The sequence below is a fragment of the Podarcis liolepis genome, assembly GCF_965112155.1.
Source record: "Podarcis liolepis genome assembly, chromosome: 12".
Lineage (NCBI taxonomy): Eukaryota > Metazoa > Chordata > Lepidosauria > Squamata > Lacertidae > Podarcis > Podarcis liolepis.
The window spans coordinates 51,436,904-51,457,128 of record NC_139563.1 but is presented as its reverse complement, the minus strand read 5'-3'; the positions used below and the strand labels follow the sequence as shown (position 1 = coordinate 51,457,128).

The following is a 20,225-nucleotide window of genomic DNA, read 5'->3' as shown; positions in this document are numbered from 1 at the left end:
TCAGAGAGCAACAGCAGCCCTGAGCAAGGCACAACCACCCTCTCATTTCAGCAGAAGCCTCCAAAATTATCTCTCCTCCCACCACAAGTATTCTGACATAGGTGGGTGGTATTCAATGCTACTTCCACTCAGAGTAGATCCTTTGGTGTCAACAGTGGTGTAGTGTGGGGGAACCCACAGGTAAGGTTGTCCTGGGCGCGAAATTGTTAGGGGCACAAAACTTCAACACCCGGTGCTACCTCAATACAGCTGAGCGATTCCGTTGCTGGGCTCCATTCAAAACAATTTCAACATACAAACCAGGAAGTGACCTTTTCAGGCAATAGAATGACTCTTCTTTACTTATCTCTGCAGCTGCAATCTCCTGGGCGACATGGACACCGTTAAGCAGCTGAATATACATGTGTACTCGGTCCGATACCCTCTCTCACACACAGCCCTCCGTGCAGCCCCGGGAGCTGGCAACACATGCTACATCACTGGACGTTAATAGCCATGAAGTATGGCATCCCGATCAAGGGAAAATATAGCTCCTCTCTATTCTGCCTTGGTCAGACCACACCTGGAATACTGTGTCCAATTCTGGGCACCACAGTTTAAGAAGGATGTTGGCAAGCTGGAATGTGTGTAGAGGAGGGCAACCAAGGTGATTTAGGGTTTGGAAACCAAGCCTTATGAGGAACGGTTGAAGGATCTGGGTATGTTTAGCCTGGAACAGAGGAGACCAAGAGGACATATGATAGCCATCTTCAAATATCTGAAGGGCTGTCACATGGAAGATGGAGCGAGTTTGTTTTCTCCTGCTCCGGAGGGTAGGACCTGAACCAATGAATTCAGGTTACAAAAAAGGAGATCCTGATTAACCATCAGAAAGAATTTTATGGCAGTAAGAATGGACTCTCTTGGGACTCTCCTTCATTGGAGGTTTTTAAGCAAAGCTTGGGTGGCCATCTATCATGTATGATCTGGTTGAGATTCCTGCATTGCAGGGCGGTTGGACTAGATGACTAGGGTCCGTTCCAACTCTGCAACTCTATGATTCTCATAGGTTCATTAATTTCAATGGATTTCCCCCAAGGACTTAGTATAATAGTACAGTGGTACCTCGGGTTAAGTACTTAATTCATTCCAGAGGTCCGTACTTAACCTGAAATTGTTCTTAACCTGAAGCACCACTTTAGCTAATGGAGCCTCCTGCTGTTGCTGCGCCGTCAGAGCACAATTTCTGTTCTCATCCTGAAGCAAAGTTCTTAACCTGAAGCAATATTTCTGGGTTAGCGGAGTCTGTAACCTGAAGCGTATGTAAACTGAAGCATATGTAACCCAGGTACCACTGTATAGGAGACCTCGAAATTTCAACAGCATTCCCTTCCTGCCTTCTCCATTTGGAGAAATGTCCATTTATTACTACCCATTGCTTGCTGAAACTTAACCAATTCCTGATCCACAAGAAGACCTCTCCTCTTATTCCTTGGCTGCTAAGCTTGCTCAGGAATCTTTGATGAGGTACCAAGTACTATGTGCCAACCCAATCTCTTGTATCTGTATGTTTGCTGATACCCTCAAAGAATGCTAATAGTCCTTGCAGACGTCAAGCTGCCTCTGTCTCATTAACGGTTGTTCTTCAATATGCATAGTTATTTTATCTTTAATAGCCAGGGCCTGCTTACCCTTGAGGCAAGACAAGGCAACTGCCTCTGGCAGCAGGAGCCATGGGGACAGCAGATCCAGCCTCCAACGAACACCCTGTCCACTACTGCTACTGCTCCTTGGTAGCCAGATCAGACCCCCTGTTGGTCTTTATTCCACACAAACACACCATGATGGAGATCTTTACTTTCCTCTTCTTTGCTGGAGGGAAGCACCCTTCAGGGTTTTGCCTCAGGTGCCAAAACGTCTTGGGCTTGCTTTCTTAAGAATATTTTCCACCAGTTTTCCTGGGACAGATGTTCAACCAACTGGCCTGTTATTTCCAGGATCCCCTGACCCCCCCCCCCCTTTTAAAAATGGTGTTACATTGGCTGCTTTCCATTCCTCAGGTATAGAGGCTGATCTGAGAGGTGAGTTATTTTTCTTAGAAGACAAGCAACTTCACACGTACGAAACTCTAGAACACTGAAATGCTATGTGAATGGGTTCTTTTAAAAACTCTGCGATGCCTCACTTTTTGGTTTTTGTCTTATTATGTCTGTCAATTTGGCTAAACCAAAAAGTGAAGTAAAAAAAGAATGGGAGTGCCTAAATGAATACCTCAAAAGTCAAGGTTCGAGGGCAGAAATCTGGCTGAGATTGGAATAACCTTGTGACATGAAAGGATAAGAAAGAGGGATTTATATCTAGATGTTAGGATAGAGATAAGGAAAACAGGAAAACAGGAAGACACAATGAGAGATAAAGGAGGTGCTGTGGGATTGGTGGAAGTCAATGTCTTGTTGTTTTAGTGTTTATAGTACTGTATTAACTTGAAGATATGGATTTTTTGTTTTTTAGTTGTTGTTGCTTTCTTTAGTTTTCGAATGTTGGTTTTTGTGTGTTGTGTATTGTTATTTTTCGATATTTTTCATGTTGTTGTGTGGAAAATACTAATAAAATTTATTTTAAAAATAAAAAATAAAAACTCTGCGATGCTGGATTAGCTCATGGAATCATACAGCTGCTGAGTTGGAAGGGACCACGAGGGTCTTCTAGGATCTTTTGGCTCAACGTGGGGCTCAAACCCACAACCCTGAGATTCGGAGTCCCATGCTTTACCAGCTGAGCTGCTAGCTATTTGCGGATTGTGATGTGTTGAAGAGAGGGTTGAATGTTCTCTCCCTTTGCAGGATCCAGAAGGCATCACACACCATTACCATTCAGACTGAAAATTTGTGCAGCGATGGGAACCAGAGTTGGATTCCTGGAGTACCTCCTTCAACACAAGAGGTGTAAAAGCCAAGAATGTAAGCATCTCTTGCTTTGATTATGCTGGGTAATGTGTGGTATGAACTGAGGTTGGGTAGCAATGACTCAAGCGTTCAAGCAATGTGCCTCTGATGTTCGGATGAATTGTACTGCATTTTTAAGAACCACAACAAAAATATAGACTATATGGGATTGGCAGAAATGACTGGCAGAATCCGAGACCAGGGAAAAGAGACGGCGGAAGAAGGTTGGAAGAAATTTAAGAACTATCTTAAGAAACATTGTAAAATTAATGAGTGTTAAAATGACGCGGCTTTAGAAAGTAAGTGGATTACAGCTGTAAAGATTAAGTTAAAAGGAAAGAAAGGTTAACAATTAGATAAAATTAAGGGTGAGGATTTGCTGAACTAAATATCTGAAATTGGAATGCAGAAAGGGGAGGTATGAGGAGGTCGGGGAAGTAAGTTTTAAGAAAATAAGGATTTGAAAATATACTTGTTTTTTTCTTGTTTGTGTTTGTTTGTATTGTTGTGTTTGATTATATAATTTGTGAAACTTTAATAAATATCTTTAAAAAAAAAAAGAACCACAACAAAAATAATTCAATTGCCACTGTGGGCCATTGAGGACAGGGGCGGAGGAAGGGGAAGCAGTGGGTGAGGTCTGTCCTGGGTGTCACCACTGAGGGGGGTGACAAAATGGCGGGCAGCACTCACTGTGGGGTCTGCAGCGCGCCCGAGCCACGCGTCTCTCCTGGGAGTGACGTGGTGGATTGGGCACCCCCAGGCTCTGGACTGCCCCAAACGGTCCACCCGCCGCCTCCCCCTCAGGTGTAGGGCGGCTGAGTGGGAGGAGGCAGGCAGACTCCTCAGAGGCCCTGCTGAGCGTCCTGTCCTGGCTCACCCCACCCCACAGGCGGCTGGCTGTGCCCCTGGGTGCAGGGCACAGGAGCTGCCCCAGGTGCCCAATTGGCTTGCTCCGCCGCTGATTGAGGAGGCAATGACTCACCATTGACCATAGCTGGATCCATTCTCTGCTGTTTCAGTGCTTTGGAGGAAAGTACAGTGGTGCCTCGCAAGACGAAATTAATTCGTTCTGCGAGTTTTGTCGTCTTGCGATTTTTTTCGTCTTGCGAAGCACGGTGTCGGGAAAGTTTTGGAAAAGCTTAAAAAATCACCAAAGTCTTTAAAAACCTCAAAAAAGGCTACCACACCGCGTTCTATGAGTTGCTCCTCAAAGTCAAGCCGCAACTGTATTAACGGTGTTAAGAAAAAGGAAACAAACTTGCAAGACGTTTCCGTCTTGCGAAGCAAGCCCATAGGGAAAATCGTCTTGCGAAGAAGCTCAAAAAACAAAAAACCCTTTCGTCTAGCGAGTTTTTTGTCTTGCAAGGCATTCGTCTTGCGAGGTAACACTGTATGCATCCAAAAGCAACAGCAGCGGAAGTGCACTCATCCCTAGAACAGAACAGAAATTAGAAGCGGTGCTGCAGATTACTTAGTAACATCCCATTTTTCTTTGTGGTTTGCCAATGCAGAAGAAAAAAATAAGGAAGCTATAATTATTTGTCCTGTAATTAAGATGTCCATTTTTTCCCTCCTTAAAGAGATCTACCTGTGCATTGTTTGAACATTATACAATTGGATGACATTCATTTTCTGTCCTATTGCTGACATTTCTTCTACAGGACACATTTCTGTTGTGTTAAAAAGCGCCTGCTCATGTGAATGTTTTTAATACAGTTTGCAAGATGAGGATAGGTTTTCTTTCAACGTTGCCTCGGAATTATTTTTTTTAATGGAAAAAAATGAAGCGTGGTCGCAGGGCAAGGTGCTGTGAGGTAAGTTTGCACTCCTTTTTTTCAGGCTTGATCAGGATTTTTTGTTGTAATTTTTATTATTATTTATCCATACCCCTCAACCATCCCAAATTGAGTGAAACAGCCTGGAATTACAGAAGCCATCTCGGCTTCTAATTGGATCCCAGAATGTCCCATTTTTTGGTCCGGCACTCTGGCACAAGCCAACTGGCCAGACCGAAAGACACCCTTTTTTTGTCTCATGCTCTCATGCGAGTCACATGGTTCCCATGAGACCTAGAGACAAAAAAACGAGCATTCCGATTTTGATCAGTAGGATGTTGGAGGTATGTTTGTGCAGAATTGGGCTTTTAGGACACAACATCCATAGCTGAACACTAAATAGATGTTAATTGTAACCTATCTCTTTGCATGTACTTGCAACCCAATAAATAATAATGTGTCATAAAATAGTGTTCATCTGCATTGGAGAAATGTAGTTGACAATTCTTTGAAGTTATTTTTATTTATGATTATGATCATTACTTATTAACTAAATTTACATATTGCCCTTCATCCAGAGCTGTCAAGTGTCCCTTATTTGAAGGGACAGTCCCTTATTCCAGCGCCATGTCCCGCTGCTGTCCCTTATTGATGGATGTCCCTTAAATTTCAAAGGAAGCAGCTCCTCTCCCTCCCTCCCTGCCAGCCAGGGAAGAGGGAGGCTCCAACTGTGTTGCTTGGCTGTGTTGCTCACCAAATAAGAAGTCTAAGAACGACTGGGGGTGGAGCTTGCATGCCTTGTGTGTGGCTAGTTAATGCAAGCTGAGAGGGTTTTTGAATGCTGGACACCATTTTGTTGCACATGCTGCTGCAAACTTTGCAGTGCAAAGCCAGACCGGGGAGCCATCTTAAGTTGAGGCTGCATAGGCCTTGTGGTGCATGTGATTCAGATTCTATTCAGTTGAACCTCTGGTTACAAAGTTGGTTGGACAGTGTTCTCAAAGCTACCAGCGTGAGTTTGACCAGACTGCAGGAGGACAGGAAGACTGGAGTGCCTGGAACAGGTGAGGCTGCAGGTCCCTTATTTTGGCTGCTGGTCCCTTATTTTCAAGGCTGCTGGTCCCTTATTTTCAAATCTGTAAGTTCACAGCTATGCCAGAGATCGCAGGGCAGCTTACAGTAGAGAAACACGCAATTCGTATCGTAACAACAACAACCCCACCTTTCCTCTAAGGAGCTCAAAGTGAGAAATACTGATCTAATCTGCCAATTCATGCCTAGGCTCCAGAATGCCTTCTTCTGCCCCTTTAGCTAGAGAAACTTTGTGAAAAACACGATCCCTGTTCTGCAAAGCTGTACAGATCCCAAGGCCCACAAAAGACCCACAAAACCACAAGGTGTTTTCAAGCAGCAGAAGAGCAGGATGGTGCCCTTCCTGTTATTGCAGCTTCCTCTTAGCAGCAAAAGTCGTAACACAGCAAATGCAGCTCTTTGAGTTGTCTCCACTAGATGGGAGGCTTGCATCACACCTGAAGCTCAAGCTACCCCCAGTTCCTTTCTTTCATTTACTTCCAAACCATTACAGTTCTATATTTAGGCCAAGTACATATTAGTTGCTTAATACACAGTGAGCTCATTCCCCCCTGTTGTGTTTTAAGCTGCATTAGTACATTGCTATGCACACCAAGGGACGCGGGTGGCGCTGTGGGTTAAACCACAGAGCCTAGGGCTTGCCGATCACAAGGTCGGCGGTTCGAATCCCTGTGACGGGGTGAGCTCCCGTTGCTCGGTCTCTGCTCCTGCCAACCTAGCAGTTTGAAAGCACGTCAAAGTGCAAGTAGATAAATAGGTACCACTCCAGCGGGGAGGTAAACGCCGTTTCCGTGCACTGCTCTGGTTCGCCAGAAGCGGCTTAGTCATGCTGGCCACATGACTCAGAAGCTGTATGCCGGCTCCCTCAGCCAATAAAGTGAGATGAGCGCCGCAACCCCAGAGTCGGCCACGACTGGACCTAATGGTCAGGGGTCCCTTTACCTTTATGCACACCAAAGAGAGAGAAGGAATCTCTCTCTCTCTTTTGCCAAATCTCCTAAAAAATTAAAGTTTTTGAGCAACTTTTTAGGAAATTCGCCAAAAAACCAACACTTCCAAAATGGGTTGCCATACAGACAGGTTTTCCTAGGCATTTTTACCAATTTTCTGCCTGGATGCTATTTCTGACAGCCGAATTCTGGCTACGTCTGGGAAATGCCAGATGTATGACAACCCTAGGTTCATACATCTGCTGCAACACTGCTGTCCTCAACTCCTATCCATGAAGCTGTCATCTGCACATGTGCAATGGCTGTCTTAGATGTACACACCTCAGCTGAGGTGTGTACATCTAAGACAGGACACAAAGTGTTTGTGGTTTACATTTTCAAAGCATATGGAAGCTGATTGGGGGGCGGGAATGCATGTAACAGCAGTATTTCTCTAGAAACTAACAGGGTAGATATAGACTGTGGTCTAAAGTCATGTGTACACAGCTTCAAACACCAGGTGGGAGTGCACAGGAGCCGGAGTAAACAGAAATGTGTATATAGCCATGATAAATATATCAGTGCTCTAAGTACATAAAATATATTAAATGTACATTTTAATTACATAATATGGAATGCTGCAGAAATGTCACTAGAATTTTAATCAGATGCAATCTGCCAGGGATTGTTGCAAGTAAATTACATATTTGAAACATAAAGGATGCCCAGGTTGAGCAATACATTTGATTAGGAAAAACAAAATGGCGAGCAAACTTTTCACTTCTCCAGAATGCCGCTGCGAATGTAACGTTTTAAGTGCATTATACAAAAGCGACACTAGAAGCGATGGTGAGCCCTCTGGGAAGTAGTCGGCAGCCAGTGTCATGGACATTTAGTGGTCAGAGAGAAAACAGAGACAAGTTCAGAATCAGAGGCAGAAGTTGAAGCAGGAGAGTGGGAGGAGACAGGCCAAGAGGCAGAGTTATGCCACGCTGGTGAAAAGTCGCAGGTGTCTCCCCCTCCTGCTGAGAACAGCTCCCTTGCCCCTGGTCTCTCAAAACCAGAAGAGGTATGAAGAGAGCAGAGAATTTAGCTTCACGCAAGCGCAGTCTCTGATTGCTTGGGGGAAACCCTGGAGACAAGGGGATTTAGGACTCGGCTACATTAATAAAGAAGCCATGATTTGAATGCTCTGTAAACATGCAACACCAGATGGTGCCAGAGAGCAGGAATTTTAAAGTACGGTTTTCCATAGAGATTTTTTTCTTTTGTTAAAATGACCTAATTTCTGACCTATTTATAGTATCCCCGCCCCTGTGCTTAGATCCACCCTTAGACAACTGTGGGGAGGTGGGGACTGTCAGTCTCAGCAACTGATCCATGGGGCAAGACCTGCCGGGGGGATGAGCTGCTATGCTCCTTAGGCCTGACACTTGGCCACGTCTGTGCAGATCATGTTCTTGCTAATAAAGAGTTAACTTGCAGGGTGTGATTTACTGCTGGCTCGCTCCTGTCAGATGGGCTGACTGAGCAAGAAATCACCCAAATCCTGAGCCATACCTCATACACCTGTAATCAATAAAGCTGTCGCCTGTTTTGATCCTTGTACTGTGTATGCAGTACATACCTTGTACTGTGTACGCAGGGGTGAGGCACCAGGCATGCTGCTTTCAAGGCAAACACAGTGTCTGGATCTCACTCCTTCCTTGTGCTCAGCTTAAACACCTGTAAATAAACAGAATGTAGAAGAATGGAAATTGCTAAGTCTCGTGCACTTGCTGCTTGTCGACTTTAATAGCCTGGGTACTTCCTTCCGCCTAGGGAAGTGGAAGCCCTCAAATAAGCTGCATTTTCTGGAAATGTTAATGGATTCACAACAAAGAAGTTAAAACACACACACCACACCCATGGCTGATGAGAAGTCTTTGGCCATCACACTTCGCAGAACTCATTCGGCAAGTCTTGCTTGGGTGGGTCTTCACTGGAAACCTCAAAGCTGAAGCTGGGTTTATAAATAACTACGAGCTGGTGGCACTGGGTGTTGTATGTGTGAAAGCAGTGCCAATATCTGCATCTTGATGTTGACACTTCTGCTTGTAAGACTGCTGACAGATCTGCATGAAGAAACAAGGAGAACATTTCTGAAAGTATCAGTAAGCTGTTTCCTAGTTCTGCTGGATCTCTCAGCGGCTTTTGACACCATCAACCATAACATCCTTCTGGACCATCTAGAGGGGCTGGGAGCTGGGGCCACTGTCATACAGTGGTTCCGCTCCTTCCTCCTGGGCCGTGTTCAGAAAGTGGTGGGGGGGGGATGAGTGTTCAGACCCCTAGGCTCTCACTTGTGGGGTGCCTCAGGGTTCCGTCCTCCCCCCCCCCATGCTTTTCAACATCTACATGCAGCTGCTGGGAGAGATCATCAGGGGGTTTGGGCTGGGTGTTCATCAGTATGCGGATGATACCCAGCTCTACCTCTCTTTCAAATCAGAACCAGTGACGGCAGTGAAGGTCCTGTGTGAGTGTCAGGAGATGGTTGGAGGATGGATAGCGGCTAACAGATTGAGGTTGAATCCTGACAAAACAGAAGTACTGTTTTGGGGGGACAGGAGGCAGGCAGGTGTGGAGGACTCCCTGGTCCTGAATGGGGTAACTGTGCCCCTGAAGGACCAGGAGCACAGCCTGGGAGTCATTCTGGACTCACAGCTGTCCATGGAGGTGCAGGTCAATTCTGTGTCCAGGGCAGCTGTTTATCAGCTCCATCTGGTACACAGGCTGAGACTCTACCTGCCTGCAGTCTGTCTCACCAGAGTGGTGCATGCTCTAGTTATCTCTCGCTTGGACTACTGCAATGCGCTCTGTGTGGGGCTACCTTTGAAGGTGACCCAGAAACTACAATTAATCCAGAATGTGGCAGCTAGACTGGTGACTGGGAGCGGCTGCCCAGACCACATAACACCAGTCTTGAAAGACCTACACTGGCTCCCAGTACGTTTCTGAGCACAATTCAAAGTGTTGGTGCTGACCTTTAAAGCCCCAAATGGCATTCGTCCAGTATACCCGAAGGAGCGTCTCCACCCCCATCGTTCTGCCCGGACACTGAGGTCCAGCACTGAGGGCCTTCTGGTGGTTCCCTCATTGCGAGAAGTGAGGTTACAGGGAACCAGGCAGAGGGCCTTCTCGGTGGTGGTGCCCACCTTGTGGAATGCCCTCCCACCAGATGTCAAATAGAAAAACAACTACCAGACTTTTAGAAGACATCTGAAGGCAGCCCTGTTTAGGGAAACTTTTAATGTTTAATAGATTATTGTATTTTAATATTTTGTTGGAAGCGGCCCAGAGTGGCTGGGGAAACCCAGCCAGGTGGGCGGGGTAATAATAATAATAATAATAATAATAATAATAATAATAATTTTATAAGACACTTGGTCATATGATTGACTCTACATGCTGTGGTTTTAGTGTCGTAATTCTGGATAATGTTAATGACCTACCAACACACTTATCAGCACAGAGGAACCTTGGTTCTTGAACTTAATCCATTCCAGAAGTCCATTCAACTCCTGAAACGTTTGAAAACCAAGGTGCAGCTTCCACTTGGCACAGACGCCCCAGAAACAACAGCTGAAAACTCCATTGGACGTTCAGCTTCCCAAAGACATTCGAAAACCAGAACACATACTTCTGTTTTTTCGTCGGCTAAGCCGTTCGAGAACCAAGGTTCCACTGTAATGTTTAATTGTGGATCATGCTAACCATTTACACACAAACACAACTTCATGCCCTCAGTTGCCTTAGAAACAAGAACCCTCTGATGTGCTAATTTTCTTACATGATACTTTCATGTTGCATGGAATTATACAGGTAGAAGAGGAATACTAAGATACAATGAGCATATCTTAGAATGAGCAGCCATGATTGAAATGACTGGGGTTGCATTAAAGCACCTGTACACTTTTTGTTTTGTTTCTATCTGAGAGTATTACCCTTGGTTCTTGTCCGGGAAAACAGTAGTTTAAATATGCCCTCTGCAAATGCCCTGAAAACCTAGTCTATGCTCAAGCAGGTAACTAAGTACTACAATAGGCTTCATTTTAAGTTTGTGTGTATGTGTTTGTGTGTGTGTATGTGTTGCCTTCCCTTTCCCTTCATTTCCCCCTGATTTCTCCAAATAAGCTTCCATTTATATTTGGACATTTGGCTTCATTGGTGTCAGGGAACTGACATCGGAGCGAGAGGTGAAGGGGAGGCTCCCAGATGATGCTGGCGAAGGACCCAGCAGCAGGGGGAGAAACAGCTCAGTAGAGGGGGAATCAGCGCAACACCAGGGATAAAGGGGGGCAGATGGGGGAATTGGAGAGAGGGCTCCAGGACTCTTCACTGGACATCAGTGAGGAGAGCCCAGGTCCTCCACTACCCACGCCTTCCCTGTGCAGAAGACTCCCGCGCAGTGAGAGGAGGAGGAGACTGGGTGTCAAACAACTTTTATGTTGGAAGAGGTTCAAGAAACGCCCACTGACGGATTCTGCCAGAGACTGAGGCAGCCACGATGAGAAAGGGCTGTGCAGTCAGAAAGGTTTAACAAGGCAAATTAGCCGAGAAAGGCACCAGTTTACGCACGAGTAACTCATACCCATTACAATTGGTTTCAAAAGGAATTTCTCATTCAGATCTTCCCCATGTGCTAAAACCATACAGCTAAGAGTTAAAGTTGCTCATTGCATCCTAAAGTTGTTTCAAAGGGTCTTGCAAAGGTCTGCCTCATATGGGCCTTGGGAAAGGACATACAGTGGTACCTTGGGTTACATATGCTTCAGGTTACATACGCTTCAGGTTACAGACTCTGCTAACCCAGAAATAGTACCTCAGGTTAAGAACTTTGCTTCAGGATGAGAACAGAAATCGTGCTCTGGCGGCGCAGTGGCAGCGGGAGGCCCCATTAGCTAAAGTGGTGCTTCAGATTAAGAACAGATTCAGGTTAAGAACAGACCTCCAGAATGAATTAAGTTCTTAACCCAAGGTACCACTGTACTGTACAAAGCTTCTTTGTTTGTTTTCTCTAGAGGTGGGTGAAAGAGAGGAGTACCTAGGCAGTTGGGCTCAGAAATTTCAGAAACCGCTGAACGGCCTGGTCCAAGGTAGAAGCTCACCTGTCTGGTATAAGCCCATGGTAATTCAATTGGGGAGAACTCTTATACAAAAAACAGGGAGCGGTCTGCCAGTAAGCCAAACCCCTCTGCCTCAGATCCATGCCCCTACAAATGCATTTTCAAAGGGGGAAGAAAGCTACAAAGTCCCCTGTCATGAATACAATGCTTGCTTTGAGCACACCACAGTGAAACTTGAGGCATAAATTCACAGCAGGGGTCAGCAACCTTTTTCAGCTGTGGGCCGGTCCACTGACCCTCAGACTATATGGTGGGCCAGACTATATTTTGAAAAAAATAATGAACGAATTCCTATGCCCCACAAATAACCCGGAGATGCATTTTAAAGAAAAGCACACATTCTACTCATGTAAAAACACGCTGATTCCTGGACCGTCCATGGGCCAGATTTAGAAAGTAATTGGGCTGCATCCAGCTCCTGGGCCTTAGGTTGCCTATCCCTGATTTGCAGCATACTTCTTTCTTTCAAGAGCTTGACCCCAGTTTGTTGGCGAGGCCAGAAAAGAGGAAAGAGGTGAAGAGAGAGAAAGAGAGTTTGTGTGGCCTTACGCAACATATGCTTTCTTCGTTTTCTGAAGCCAGGTTCCTGCGTGCAGCGGTTTCAAAGCGGAAGATCATTATTAGTCTGCTACGGGACAAAACCAGAAGTGGTTGCCTTTTGTCTTGTCTACCCGCTTTGTTCAGCAGTTGCCAAAACCTCATGCACATGGTAGGGGCTCAATGCTTGCCTAAGAAGTTTATTTTGCTTCTCCTTTTACTGACTTCCTTGGTTGTGGCATGGATGGAACTTCTGCCTTTGTCTTCCTCTTTCATTTTATAAAAGCAACTACGTGTGTGTGTGTGTGTGTGTGTGTGTGTGTGTAGGTAGGTAGGTAGGTAGACAGATAGACAGACAGACAGATAGATCTAGATAGTTACATGGCATCCTGATCTCCACAGCTGTGTGACATCCCAGGGCTGCCTGTGTCTTACCCATGGTTTGGAAATGAGGCACAGTGCTGGTTTGGGTCGGTTGTTCATTTGGTCAGTGTCATTTGGCTCTGTGCCTCTTTCTTGAGGTGTAAAATTTTCCACTAGAGTCAGAAGCATAGGCGCCGACTCCATGGGGCCTGAGGGGGCCCGAGCCCCCTCAAAAATTCGTTTGGGGGGGCTCCGCCCCCCCAATAATCTCGGGCGCCCCTCCAGCAGAGCGCCACCGCCACCCCTCCCCCAGCCCAAAATGCACAGGGTCGGGCTGCATGCCTCCTGCCCTCCCTCCCGAGCAAAAGCTCCACCCAATTTCCTTCGCAGCTGATTAATAGGCGCAGCACGCTCTCCCCTATTCGCTCACGAGGAGGCGGCACCACTTTATCTGCATATTCATGAGCTTATTTATTATCCATGAGCTTTCCCGGGGCCCCCCAATATTTTTTATAAGCCCGCGCCCCTGGTCAGAAGTAGCCCATTTGTTATCGTTAGAAAATTTTTTCATGCTGGAGAGCTCCGTACATATCAAGTGGAACCGGTCCTGAAGACAGCCGTCTCTCTCCTCTGTTTGAGTACATTTGGAAGTAACCTGTTGACTTTGAAAGTTTTTTCCAAGCTCAGAAGGTAGCCTCTGGGTCATTGTATCAGTTATATTTGCCTTATAGGATTTCTCAGCTAAGGCCAGTTCTGGAGCCAGGCTTGTTGGGTAGTTAATATTTTTGGAATCTTGTTGCAGCCCTTTAAGATGAGTTGACCAGTCCAGAACAGTGGAAGGAGGAGGAATGGCCTCATCTAGAATTAACTCATTCAGCTCCCTCTTACTCTCCTCCTTTTGGAGAAAATAATGTGTGATTTTGCTCTGTCTCCTTCAGCAAATCTGGCATGATTTCCAGATCTTTGCAGTTCTTTCTAGTAAGTACCATAATAATTATGAATATTTGTTGGCAGTTTGCAGAAATCAATTATCTCCAAATGTGGCAGCCTTGAATTTTTGAGTCCGGAGTCCGTGCCATCCAGCAGAAGGGAGTGTTTTAGAGACTCTGCAGCTGTCACCTGGGCTCGCTCGTCAACAGTTCTGATAATCAAGATGTTTCTCTTCCTTAATGTATAACTAGTATCATGTATCTGGCTCGACCTTGCATTTGGCACTGCCTAGCAAAGTGCTCAGCCCAGCCCACCTTCATGCAGCCTCAGAGTTTAGGGGAGTTAGAACAATAAAACAATGAGATAAAGCAACAAATTAAAACAACAAAAGGAAGCACTAAAAGGAGTTAAGAAATAAAATGGAAGAGGGGATAAAAACAAATGCTAAGGGTAGGTTATAGAGCAGAATCATAGAATCATAGAGTTGGAAGAGACCACAAGGGCCATCGAGTCCAACCCCCTGCCAAGCAGGAAACACCATCAGAGCACTCCTGACATATGGTTGTCAAGCCTCAGCTTAAAGACCTCCAAAGAAGGAGACTCCACCACACTCCTTGGCAGCAAATTCCACTGTCGAACAGCTCTTACTGTCAGGAAGTTCTTCCTAATGTTTAGGTGGAATCTTCTTTCTTGTAGTTTGGATCCATTGCTCCATGTCCGCTTGTCTGGAGCAGCAGAAAACAACCTTTCTCCCTCCTCTATGTGACATCCTTTTATATATTTGAACATGGCTATCATATCACCCCTTAACCTCCTCTTCTCCAGGCTAAACATGCCCAGCTCCCTTAGCCGTTCCTCATAAGGCATCGTTTCCAGACCTTTGACCATTTTGGTTGCCCTCCTCTGGACACGTTCCAGTTTGTCAGTGTCCTTCTTGAAACTTGCCTTAGAGTTGGCCTTAGAGCTCAAAACCCTGCTTCAAGCATTCGGCAGCCATCTTCCTACCCAATGTGGTTTATTTACACACCTGAGCCTACTGTGAAGGGGTTCAAAGCATTGCACCCCCAATGCTCTCGCACTCCTTTCCGCAGCACCAAATCAGTCTGCCTTCCTCGTGCTGTGACCTCCACCACTCCCGCTTGTCACTGAGAAGAGACGGAACAGGATTTTTCTTCACCCTACCAGGCAAACTGCAATCCTGCACATCTCCCTCCTGGACTTTTGTCTTACTTTGCTCACTAAATCCAGGACTCAGGGAGGGGCTTCCCCCATTTGGCTGTATGACCGTTTTGTTAGGTTAATGGTTTTGGCCATCATCAGGCTTTCATCCCACTCGGTGAGCTATTTTGAACAGAAGCTGTTTGGCACAATTTCACTCACCAAACATTGATTAATTCTAACTTCCACCGGACCAAGGAATTTAGGGTGTCTCGCATCGAACAAACCCATCTCTCTCTCTCTCTCTCTCTCTCTCTCTCTCTCTCTCTCTCTCTCTCTCTCTCGCACACACACACACACACACACACACACACACACACACATTTGCTCCTCTTTCTTTCTCTTCCCTTTTGGGCACAGCAGTGCAAAGTTTAATACTGTTCTGAGCTGAGTCAGCTTAATGGCTGCTATTTACTTATTTGTACGGCTGTTATGTGGAAGCAGCTCAGGAAATTGCTGTGTCGTTTGCCGGTAATTCACAAGCTTGTGGCCTCTGGTCCTGCCAAAAGGAGAAGGGATGGAAGAAAGGCGAATACTGTACTGCACCTAATCCCTCTGAGGTTTGGGCGATTTGCAGCATGGCCAGGAACTGGTTGACAGGGAGTTACTACAGCTCTGCTGTAGCCGTTGCCTTCCCCCCCTCTGTTTGCGCTGCAGCTACCATTTTGCGATCCTAGAGGTTCAAGGATAGCGTCCAGTTTCCCTTTCAATAAGATATGACTAGAAGAAATTGTCAGACACAAGTTAAGGAGATAACTGTTTTAAACAACCTAACGTTTATTCGTTGTTCATATTTGCAGTGCCGGATTTACGTATAAGCTAAACAAGCTATAGCTTAGGGCCCCACTCTCTTGGGGTCCCCCCCAAAAAAATTAAAGGGGAAAAAACCTGGATGTACATTTCCAAAATATAAGATAAAAAATAAATAAAATAAAACCTACATACAGCAACAGTGTTTTGTGTTGTGTAGGCTCCTATGATGTAAGTCAGGGGTCAGCAAACGTTTTCATCAGGGGGCCGGTCCACTGTCCCTCGAACCTTGTGGGGGGCTGGACTATATATTGAAAAATATACGGTAAATACCCTGCAAACCAGTCCCACAGCTGCCTCCGGACCTGGAGGAGGAACGCATAGGAAAGGTAAAGGGACCCCTGACCATTAGGTCCATTCGTGGCCGACTCTGGGGTTGAGGCGCTCATCTCGCTTTATTGGCTGAGGGAGCCGGCGTACAGCTTCCAGGTCATGTGGCCAGCATGTGGACAAGGCACTTCTGGCAAACCAGAGCAGTGCATGGAAACACCGTTTACCTTCCCGCCGGAGCGGTACCTATTTATCTACTTGCACTTTGACGTGCTTTCGAACTGCTAGGTTGGCAGGAACAGGGACCGAGCAACGGGAGCTCACCCCATCACGGGGATTCAAACTGCCAACCTTCTGATTGGCAAGTCCTAGGCTCTGTGGTTTAACCCACAGCGCCACCCGCGTCCGTTGTAAACGCATAGTCCCGCACTAATAAGTAAAGCAGGTGTTAGAAAAGTGTTGAATATATTTACAACATGATAATATAAAGACGAAGGTGGCGCTGTGGGTAAAACCTCAGTGCCTAGGACTTGCTGATCGCATGGTCGGCGGTTTGAATCCCCGCGGCGGGGTGAGCTCCCGTCGTTCGGTCCCAGCGCCTGCCAACCTAGCAGTTCGAAAGCACCCCTAAGTGCAAGTAGATAAAGAGGTACCGCTTTGTAGCGGGAAGGTAAACGATGTTTCCGTGCACTGTGCTGGTGCTGGCTCGCCAGAGCAGCTTCGTCACGCTGGCCACGTGACCTGGAAGTGTCTGAGGACAGCGCAGGCTCCCGGCCTCTTAAGCAAGATGAGCGCGCAACCCCAGAGTCGGTCACGACTGGCCCGTACGGGCAGGGGTACCTTTACCTTTAATAGAAAGACGAAGGATTTATTGACTATTCTTTTAGTGGCTGCTCAGCTATCAGTAGCTCAAACCTTGAAGGCTTTACAAGAATTATCCATGGATAAATTTTATGCAGTATGCTGGCCAATTGGTTGGTTAGCATCTGCCTGTCTTGGGAGACAACGGAGATGTGTGCCATTTATCCAATATCCAATATGAAACTATCTGCAGATACGGCTATCTTGAACAGTAAGGCTTTCCCTATATTCTTTCCAGGTAATGACTCTCTATGATGGCTAAAACAAATTTTACAGGACACTATATGCTGCATAGTTTTTTGTTTGTTTGTTTTGAAATAATTTTTCTTAAAGATTTTCTTGAATTACAAAAGAACGTGCAATGTCTCTTTTCTTATGCTGGATAGTTGAATAATTTGTATGGCTTAATAAGAATCCTTTATTTATTTAATAAAATATATACACCTCTTGATTATAAACACAACAACCTTCAAAGCAGTTTACTAAAGGATAAAACAATAAAAATGAGGAAGAATTACAACCATACTTCAAAACCTACAAAAGTTAAAATACAGAAATAAATTAAAATTACCTGAACTTTCTAAGCATTAAGGTTAATGCATAATCAGATACCAGTTTGGGGGGGCATGCTATGTGTGTGCGTATATATATTTCTTTTTTGTTGTTGTTAAGATTTTATTGATTTTCCATTTTCAAAACCAATATCCACTATCAATACTAAACATTAGCTTTTCATCCCCCCCCCCCCCCCATTGACTTCCCTCAGCTTCCATTTCTGGTTTATTACATCAAATGATACGTTCTACTGTTTATATACAATACTATGTTATCACAGTGTTATATTCCTTGTTTTATGTAAATATAACTGTAAATGTTTATTTCAATCCTGCCAACGAGTCCATGTTTTTTTGGTGTTTCTGCAAAAATATTGTAATAGGTTCCCATTCTTTTTCAAAGTCCCTGTTGTCCTTTTCTCGCAGTTTGTCCGTTAACTTTGCTAACTCTGCATAGTTCATCCATTTTTCTTGCCATTGTTCTTTAGATGGTACTTCTCCAGCAATTCTAATAGCAATTTTGTGCTATTAGGGTTCTTGCTGCTGTTGTAGCATACATAAATAATGTCCGTTTTTCTTTCGGCAGCTCTTGTCGTAAAATACCTAACGAAAAGGCTTCTGGTTTTTAAAGAAATGTTATTTTAAATATACGTTTCAGTTTGTTGTATATCATTTCCCAAAATATTTTGATAATCTTGCACTCCCACCACATATGATAAAATGTACCTTCCCTTTCTTTACACCTCCAACAGTTCTTTTGTTCTGTTTTATACATTTTTGCCAATTTTACTGGCGTGATATACCATCTGCACATCATTTTCATGTAATTCTCCTTCAATAATAAACAATCAGTAAATTTCAAATTCACTTTCCACAATCTGATCCAGTCCTCAATATATCAACATGGCATTTTCCCCCATGGACAGATCTTTGGACCCAACCCTATTCGCTCACTCACATCTAGGTCAAATTGTAGGCTAGCATTCAGTATACAAAATATTCTTCAGGGAGCAATCACAGAAGGATGGAGCCATCTTGGTCACTGGTGTTCTGCGTATGGTTGCTGGTTATGGTGACCTCTGGAACAGGAATGGGAGCTCTATCACAAGGAGCACAGAAACAAAAGAACGAGACACATCTGAGAGCCAAGCGAGAAAGCTTCTTTCTGAATTTTTCACCGGCAAAAGCATAGATGATGGGATTAAGGCAGCAGTGGCTGAAAGCCAGCGATTCGGTGATTTGCATGGTGTAATCTAAAAGCCTCCTTGAGCTGCAGCTCTGAAAGAAATCGGAGAGCCTCAATATCTGCAGAAAAAGTGATATGTGGTATGGAGTCCAGAACAGGAAGAACACAACAACCACTAATAAAATCAGCTTCATGGCTCTTCTTTTGCGGTGATTTTTGCAGGACATCAAGGTTTTGACGATCATCAGGTAGCAGAAACTCATGATGCACAATGGGAGAAGGAAACCAATGACGTTATATTCTATGTAAGTGAAAATGGGCCAGATTTCCTCCAGGTGTTCTGGATACAGAGAAGTGCATTCTCTACCTATATTTCGGATGAACACGAAATGGGGAGCTGCAAACAAAATGGCCAGGGTCCAGACTGCAAGGCTAGTGAGAGATCCATGTCGGATTGTTCTGGCTTTCATGATGCAAGTTGCCCGGACGATAGCAAAGTACCGATCAATGCTTATGACAGTGATGAAAAACATCCCTCCGTACAAGCCCACGGAGTAGAAAGAGGAAACGATCCGACACGAAATGTTCCCGAGTGTCCAACCTTTTACGATGTAAGAAGCCCAAAAGGGAAGAGAAATGACAAAAAGGAGATCACAAATGGCCAAGTTCAGGAGAAATATGTCAGTGACGCTCTTTTGGCGCCCACCTTGCACGATGGTCAGAACCACCAGGCCGTTTCCAACCAGCCCTACGGTGAACACAAGGGCATACAGTATTGGCAGAAAGACTTTGCCAAATGCCTGGATGTCTGTTTTCTCGCACATTATGGCCTGCTCTTCATAGAGATACTCAGTGACCACTTCCAGATGGTCCTCAGCCATGATGAATACTTGCCTGAAAAAGGAAAAGGAGAAGCACAGTTAGCCGTGGAAGAGAGAAATAGACTTCTCTCCTGAGGTGGCTGGTGTCCATTGGAATTGGCAGGGAGGCCAACAGTACATGGCGCTAGAGCCAATGGAAGGCAGAGCTAACTAATTCTAGAGTTCATATAATCATAGAGTTGGAGGGCCCCCTGAGAGTCATCTAGTCCAACTCCCTGTCATGCAGGAATATGCAGGTGGTCTGTATGGGGATTGAATCTGTGACTTTGGTTTTACCAGCACCTAACCAACTAAGCTAACTGGAGAAGGCAGGCAAGTGTTGGTGGATCAGCCTCTGGTGCTCATTTCAAATGCAAAGCAGCTGTGAACCCGACATTAAAGTCCTACAGTTGTGTTAAATCACCTCTTCCCATTTTAAGTAACATTTTTGTTTTTGTCATGTGGCCTGAATGACTAAGCCACTTCTGGTGAACCAGAGCAGTGCACGGAAATGCCATTTACCTTCCTGCCAGAGCAGTACCTATTTACGTGCTTTCTAACTGTTAGGTTGGCAGGAGCTGGGACCGAGCAATGGGAGCTCACCCCGTCGTGGGGATTCAAACCGCCGACCTTCTGATCGGCAAGTCCTAGGCTCTGTGGTTTAACCCACAGCGCCACCTGTGTCCCAGTTCCCTTAATTCTTTGGGCAAAACCCTGTGCATTAAATGTTGCCGCATGCCACCATTTT

At 45.3% G+C, this 20,225-nt stretch overlaps 2 protein-coding genes across 3 annotated transcripts in view; both read right to left on the bottom strand.

The window, feature by feature from the left end:
* Window positions 1-14,162, bottom strand: part of LOC310689789 (uncharacterized protein) — a 55,250-nt gene extending 41,088 nt beyond the window's left edge. Inside the window, exon 1 of the mRNA XM_083467864.1 lies at window positions 14,033-14,162. The gene's annotated coding sequence lies outside the window, so the exon portion shown is untranslated. The remainder of the gene's footprint in view (window positions 1-14,032) is intronic.
* Window positions 14,163-17,281: 3,119 nt separating this feature from the next.
* LOC310689926 (CX3C chemokine receptor 1-like) overlaps window positions 17,282-20,225 on the bottom strand; it is a 31,126-nt gene continuing 28,182 nt past the window's right edge. For both annotated transcript variants that reach the window (XM_083468499.1, XM_083468500.1), the window contains exon 3: window positions 17,282-19,511. In XM_083468499.1, coding sequence (XP_083324625.1) covers window positions 18,446-19,498 — 1,053 coding nt within the window. In that variant the 5' untranslated portion in view covers window positions 19,499-19,511 and the 3' untranslated portion in view covers window positions 17,282-18,445. The remainder of the gene's footprint in view (window positions 19,512-20,225) is intronic.